This window comes from Lathyrus oleraceus, chromosome 5 (assembly GCF_024323335.1).
Source record: "Lathyrus oleraceus cultivar Zhongwan6 chromosome 5, CAAS_Psat_ZW6_1.0, whole genome shotgun sequence".
Taxonomy (NCBI): Eukaryota; Viridiplantae; Streptophyta; class Magnoliopsida; order Fabales; family Fabaceae; genus Lathyrus; species Lathyrus oleraceus.
In genome coordinates, this window is record NC_066583.1 from 435,316,421 (window position 1) to 435,324,055 (window position 7,635).

A 7,635-nucleotide genomic window follows, 5' to 3' on the forward strand; every position below is an offset into this window, starting at 1 on the left:
TTCTGATGAAATGGCTCCCAGATGAAACCCTAGCTTCCATAAACTCATTAAAACCACATGATGATCCCCACCTCAATGAAAACCTCATCTCCTTGACAAAACCCTGATTGGCACAATGCAGATGATTAGGGTTGACCAGAGGTCAAAACCCTAATCCCAAGGAACTGATCAAGCACAATGAACCTCTTGGTGATGACAAGACCATGATGATGATGATGTACCATTCCAACCAAGATAAAGATCAACCTCCTTGAGGAACCAAGAAACCCTAATTGATGCACAAACCCTCAGATGATTAGTGATCAATTCAATAGGACCCTCAAGCTTGAATCTTTTGACCTCTTTATCTTCTGATCAAGACTTAGGAGGATGACTTGCACATTGTTTCCACATGATATGCAAAGATGCAATGACTAATGTCCTAAAAAAATGAAATGCAATATGTTAAGCTAGTCCCAAGAGAAGAGGGCAAATTTTGAGGTGTTACACATATGTTAGGGTTTATCGTTAGATGTTTTAGGAGTTAACATGATATATTAATATTAGCCTCCATTATAATTTCGTATTTAGTGGAACATAGGTAGAAATTGAAGAATATATGCATATGATTCATCATGGTGGTGAATTCATTAATAATGATTAAAGTGTGTACGAAGGAGGAAGAGTTGAGGATTTAAAAGTAGACATTGACAAGTGAATTTTTTTGAGTTGGTAGGTGTACTCAAGGAGTTAGGTTATACTGAAATAAATACAATATATTACAAGGACCCCACAACTGGGATGAATGTTTTGGTTAATGAAAGAGAACACTTTCGCATCGTGATTGGTTGACGTCTCAGATAGATTATCATAATTGAGCGAGGGAGACGCTGACTCACCATACCAGAACCATAATCAATAATCCCGCCTACCATTGCATGTCCCTTCAACTGAGGGACTCTCCTGCTACCACCCACAGTTGTGGGGATCATCAATTGGGCGAGGGACGTGCAAAAAGAAAAGATGTAAACATTTTGCTCTTTAACGAAAAAGCCCTCGTGCTTGAGGGACCCTCATGCTTGAGGGACTATGTAGTGTCCTATTTGGCAAAGTCCTAGAGCGGGGAGCCCCCGCCTGACTATTGGGTAGTCCAAGTGTAATCCAATGGGGCCACCCTTGCAGTCCATCTAACATGGAAGTTCAATGTGAGAAAGTCTTCGTTGACTAAGGAAATGTAGCCGATAAATAATCTCCTTAATAAAGGGGAACGGTTGAGATCATGTCCAGGGGGATGGGGTCATAAACCCTAGCCCTAGAAATCCTCTATAAATAGATGATCCCGAAAGAGAGAAGGGATCAAGTCATATTCACTCAATACCACCAAATACTGCTCAATGTGAACTTCGCTCCCAGCAATCCTAACACAGACTATCTAACCACCTATCTACAGCTTAGCAACGTCGTCCACCAGTAGGTTCTCTCATCTCACGTGAGTTAGTCCCTTAAACAACCTCAAAAACCATCATACGAGGCTACTCACAATCGTGAACTAGTCCTCATCCTATCTATGTAATATACCTACTAAAGCATCTGAACCTCTTTGGCCTTGCAGGAGAACACACATCATATACTTTCTTGGACAATGCAATAAAAAAAGATGATATTCTTGTAAACACAAATTTACTATTTTTTAAATTTGTTACTTCATAAAAAATAATCAAATAATGTAAATAATTTTCTTTTTCTAATCTGTTTTTGCGCTAGATGTCATCATAAAGATAAATAAGATAAATAATGCTCGAGAAAGTGAACTATTTAACAAATCATGGAAGTATTTGTTATTTTCAGTTAGTTAAACATGATTACACAATTAAAATTGCACAACTAAAATAATAAAGAGAAGACTTAGATAAATATGTGTGGCATTTACTATTTCTAAATAAAAATACGATGAATGTATAATTTCCTATCACACTTACGCAATTATCTTTTATTGTCATTCTCCAAACAATATGTAAGTATATTTGTTATACTTTTATTCGAGAATAGTAAAAATCACATTCACTCTCCAAATACTATTTAAGTACACTTGTCATATTTTTATTGAAAAAATAGTAAAAATCACGTGTAAAAAATTGTATCTAGATTTTTTCCAAATAATACAGAAAATAATTAAGAGAAAATATAGGGGGAAATGTACTATTAATTCAAATATAAAAAAAATACATCTCTTATATAAATTGATTTAAAATATTTTCACAGTTAATTTAAAATATTTCACATCTATAAGGTGAAGCTTAATTTTTTTTTAGTTTTAGTGAACAAAATATAAAACAATTTCAATAGTATATGTTGAAGTTATATTATTATTGTGTATAATTGATGCAAACACAGAAAAAAAAGTAATTATTGATTCAAATAAGGAAAAAGAGTCATTTTTGTGAATAAATTAAATTTATAAAACTAAAACAATTATTGCATAAATATGTATGTAAGAAAATTGTGTAATTTGCAAATTATTAATAATATTTTTATAAAGATCTATGAAAGTGTATTTTGTTAAATATTAATAAATAAAATGTTATGCTATTTTAATAAGTTCTGTTATTTTATATTGTTGAAATTAGATTACAATTTTATTTTAATAACTTGTGAATAATGTATATTTGATAAATATTATCATCACCCATATCCGTGTTTCCTTGTTGCTTTTAACAAATAAGTACACTCTCATCAAACAAATGTCATTCAAGAGAAAAACAAATTAATTGTCGTTTTACAATATCTACAAAACATTCATGTTTTTTTCTTCTTTGAATTAGGCATTTGCTATTTACTACTCTCTTTTTATAACTCTTCTAATTTTTCTTTTCATATTATTAATGAATGCTAAATTTGTAAAGAAAATCACAATTTGGTTTTCCGATACAAAATTAACTATATAATGTATTTCTTCATTTCACGTATGAAGTAATAAAACAACATATACTTTTGAAGAAGAGAGTATCTTACTTTCATATATAATTTTCACAAATACACAAGAAACATTAAAGTTCTCCAACATCCGACTGATCATCTCCAGAAAACAAAGGCAAGCAAGAAAACAACAGTCAATAGCATTCCTGCATATTTGATCCATTGATCAACTCGGTTTCGTCTCTCAATTAATCTCAGAACTCTGTTTGATATCCCTACTGTATTCAGGACGTCCAATGCCTTTCGGTGTGCGCTCTGCACAAAGACATAATAAGCCAGATCAAAAGATTTTCAACTACCGTATGACTGAATTAACAACGCATAACTATTATCGCTAGTCTAAGCATTCGTAGAATGTATCTAAAAGAAAGGATAAATACCTTCAAGCGTTCCCTTTGGCCGTGTATTGAAGAAAGGATCGCTTCCCCGAGTGCATTAGCATTTTCAAGCTCCCTGGCAGAGCTGCGAACTGAGTGCATTGCTTGCGTGTCATCGTCATAAATTCTCAAAACGTGAGCAGAATCCCCATTCTACATTTGGAAATGAGATTGTTATTTAGTCAAGAGAGAAAATACACAATGAGCCATTGAATAGAGCATGATAGCATTGACATACCATTCGTCCCAGCAGCTCTGCTCTCTCTTTGGCTTCTCTAGACCGTTTCTGACTCCTTGAGTTATATTTATCCAAACTTTCTTTCAGTGATTCAGCCTCTTCAGCTATTTGTTCAACCTTTCTGCGCAAGAAAATATAACACCCCCCTCTTAAGTATAAATGCAATAAACCAGAGACAACATATATATATAAAAAAACAATATAAGTGAAACATAAAACAAACAGGTTTATAACAATTCGATAAACCAAATAGATTTTTTGTTCAATACAAGTAAACAGGTTCATTACGAATGGGCAGAGAGTAAAGCAATGAAATTATTACAACATGTTGTTGTCCGATCATACATTAATATTCATTTAAATGATAGGAAATAGATTTTTGCAACAAGGAGAAAACCAAAATTATGTAGATTGTTGCTTATGATTTAGGAACAGGGTTGAAACAGAATGAAGAAGCAGATGCAGAAACCAAGAAACCAAAACCATGGACACGCTTCATTTAGAGTTCTCATTCATTAATAATGACATTGACAACTGACAAATCTCTACTGCTACCACATAACAGAATCAATTGAGAAACTAATGGTTTCCCATTCACCAATAGTACTTGCCGTTACTCTTGCTATTTATGATTCATACGGCTCTAAAAATGCTCATTTCAGTTAGCACATGCAGTATCCATTTTTGTAACACTATATGGAGAACTTATGATACCTAATCAGCATGTTAACATTTTCAGATTTAATTCCTCTAAAACGGGCCTTTAACTTAAGGGATAATAAGGAATAACAACTACGCATGAGAAAAGCAACTACTAATATGACACATACCCGTAACAAATCATGAATTTGTTTAAATCTCTTACTACCAGAAATACAAAAAATCGTGAGACGTTTTTTGAGATTCATTATAAGAACCAATAAAAGAAAAAAAGCCAATATAGAAATTATTCTACATCGGATCGGATGAGATATGACCTTGAAATATGTTTATAACAGAGTAGTCAATCTCAGATAGCAGCGTGAAGCGGCTGGCCCCAAAAGTGGGATAGCAGGATAGGGTATAGCGGGATGACCGTTATTGATTATTTTTTGGACAAGATACATATAATAATAATAATAAACATATATTTAATGTAAAATCAAATAAATAACTCAAAACCCATAAATATTCATAAATCAAATAATGAAACAATGGGGCTGAGGGATGAGACGACGACCGAGAGGAAAGAACGACGACAGAGGGATGAACAAAGTGCAAAGAGAGATAAGAGAGGAGTCTCAACTCAAATTTGATTGAAAACCTCAAAATTACCCTTAAAACATTTTAAATTTAAGGGGGTAGTTTCGGTGTTTCTAGGGGGAAAACGATAGCGGACCAGGAACCGCTCTGCCATCCTGCTATATACCTTATAGCAGCTGCTATAGTGTTCTAACCGCTAAGGCTCTTCCCATAGTAGTCAGCCTCTGCTCCGCTCTGCTATCCCGCTATAGCGCCGCTATTGACTACTTTGGTTTATAAGTGGGGTAATTCTCACCTTCAGCCCAATTTTGTAAAGGTGTGCTAGGCCCAACCATAATTCTATGATGGTATCAAAGTTATCCAAATCCATTGGGCCAACGAGTTTTTGCTATCGACCCATCCACAATTTATATCCACACACCAAGTTCAATTCTGTTGGACGTGAGGGGTTCTGCCCAACCACGGTTCTAAGAGGAGCATTGCAAAAAGAGCAATTAAGAAACAAAACCCCTCCCATGACATGACATACACATTTACCACTATGTCTCCTCCACAAAATTAATAAACCTAATGATACACCAAGTTTCCCTTAAAACACACTAAAAACTTTCAAATCTCCACCAAATTGTATATCACCAATGAACTAATTATTTCCTACATTTCACATTGAATCATCTTCTAAACAACAACAACAATCAAGCTTTATTTCACTAAATGGGACCGGCTACATGGATCAACTTTCAACATAATATTTTATCCAGGACCATAATATTTTATCCAGGACCATGTTTCTATCTAAATCGTTAAAGTAGTTGATCCATGTAATAGATATTCGACAAAGTTTTACTTTAATTGTCAACTGCCTATCACAACCCTCTCCTTTTATCCCGACTTGAGATTGACTATGCATAGTAAAGCTAACATAGGCAGGATTCATCTAAACAATACTGAATAAACTCAATTCGACATAGTGACAGCACTAAGTTCATTCCCTAAGTTTCCCTCAAAACACTAAAACCTTTCAAATTCTCAACTACATCGCAAATCACCAATACACTAATTATTTCCTACACTTTACCCTGAATCAACTTCTAGACAATACGAATAAACTCAATTTGACATTGAGACAGCACTAAGTTCATTTAAAAAATGAATTTATCAATATTCTCTCACAATCAAAAAACGCACTTCAGGAGCTCGATAACATCAATCGCAGAAACAAAATATATAAATCGTAGCTAAGAAAAAATCGTTAAACATACAGAGGCGATTTGCAACAAAAAAAAATCGACAAGATCGGAATCAACGCGATTTCAATTTGTTCACCTTTTCCAGAGGTCACGTTGAGGTTTGGCGGCGACGGAACGCCAAAGCCGGTCCATCTCGACGCAGAGGAATTGAATCTGGTTAATATCCTTCTTTAAGGTAAATGAAAGCTCCAAATCAACGCCGGAAATGGCAGCGGAGGTAGAGGTGGAGTGCTCGAGACGCTCAAGCCGTTCGATGCCGTCGCGGCACCTGAGCAATAGCTTCTTTGCGCTTTGGTGAACTTCCGAGAGCGTTCCTCCGCCTCCTCCTTCCATGGTAACGACGGCGATGTTGGTTGTGGTTAACGAGGGAGATATAGATTTGTGAAACGCTATTATGCAAGGTGTATCGAAATTGGGTAACGCGTAACTAAAATTTGTAAAGTGTAATACTAGAGCGAAACCCGGAAAAGGAAACGGGTCGCAATTTGGATAGTTTTGGACATTCTTAGATTGGAATCTACCATAACAATTCACTCCACGTATTTTTCAAAGACTTAGGGTATCTTTGAATTGATTTTTAAAACTTGTATTTTAGTTCTCAAAAATTATAAAACTAAACATTTATTTGATAATACTTTTTTGTCATAAAATTTTTAAAATTAATTTTATTATTCTGTTTTTAAAAACTAAAAAATGAAAACATTTTTTAGATGTTTTTGTTTTCTATTTGGTGTTTTAAAAATTTTTGAAAAATAGTGATTTTTCATTAATGACATTATCGAAATATGTTAAACTTTTTGTTTTTTATTTGTTTTTGCAAATTTGTGAATTTTTTTAATACAACATCACGATAACAATGTTGTGTTTTTCTAATTTTGTTTTATTCACTGTATCATATGTTTTATCCATTTTTAATCATAGAAAAAAATCCAATTTAATATTGAACTCTCTCAATTGATTATTTTTAATCAAAAGTAAAATTTATAAAAATATATTTAAATTGGTAAAGTTTATCTTTTTTAATATAGTCAATATTTGATAACTCATGAAAATTATTATATCTTTTATTTGACATTATTTATTTAAAGTCTTAATTATATTTAAATTTTATTTTAGATCCCTTAATTTTTATTGGTTCTATGTTGCTCCGTTATATTACAATACCAAATACTATAATACTTTAATTTTTATTTTGATATTTTATTTATTTTAAAAATTACGGTAGATTCTAAAATAAATTAAATAACATTGATTTGAATGTTATAAAAGAATTAAATTAATTATAAATAAATATATTATATATGAGTTTTGAAATCAAAAGTACCAATTTTATATATTTCTTTAAATTTAATTTCTGGCATAGACCAGTTAACTAATCTATTTTCCATTTCCTGAATTTCTAATTCTTGGTTTTTGAAGGTATCTTGATCTAATTTAATTTTATCATTATTTAAGGTAGCAGGAACCAAGGTTCGGTTATTAATTTTACTCCGTGAACTACATCCTAATTCACTAAAAGCCTTGATGATTTGAGACATGGTTTTAAAACAATATTTATACAAATAGCTTTATT

The 7,635-nt window shown here is 32.8% G+C and overlaps 1 protein-coding gene across 1 annotated transcript; it reads right to left on the bottom strand.

The window, feature by feature from the left end:
- Positions 1 to 2,912: 2,912 nt before the first annotated feature.
- LOC127085278 (membrin-11) lies at positions 2,913 to 6,581 on the bottom strand. Its single transcript, XM_051025812.1, has 4 exons — positions 6,139 to 6,581; positions 3,571 to 3,691; positions 3,336 to 3,485; positions 2,913 to 3,210 (listed from the first exon to the last, which is right to left on the bottom strand). The coding sequence occupies exons 1-4, from the start codon at positions 6,393 to 6,395 to the stop codon at positions 3,052 to 3,054; spliced, it is 687 nt and encodes a 228-aa protein (XP_050881769.1). The 5' UTR covers positions 6,396 to 6,581; the 3' UTR covers positions 2,913 to 3,051.
- Between the last annotated feature and the right edge of the window lie 1,054 nt (positions 6,582 to 7,635).

What these genes read in the sequence shown, in the direction of transcription:
- LOC127085278 (XM_051025812.1), bottom strand. Translation starts at nt 6,395, where the DNA reads ATGGAAGGAGGAGGCGGAGGAACGCTCTCGGAAGTTCACCAAAGCGCA. An exon ending in CAACGTGACCTCTGGAAAAG is followed by an intron (nt 3,692 to 6,138) that starts GTGAACAAATTG and finishes TTTCTTGCGCAG; the next exon opens with AAAGGTTGAACAAATAGCTG. An exon ending in CAGAGCTGCTGGGACGAATG is followed by an intron (nt 3,486 to 3,570) that starts GTATGTCAATGC and finishes TTCCAAATGTAG; the next exon opens with AATGGGGATTCTGCTCACGT.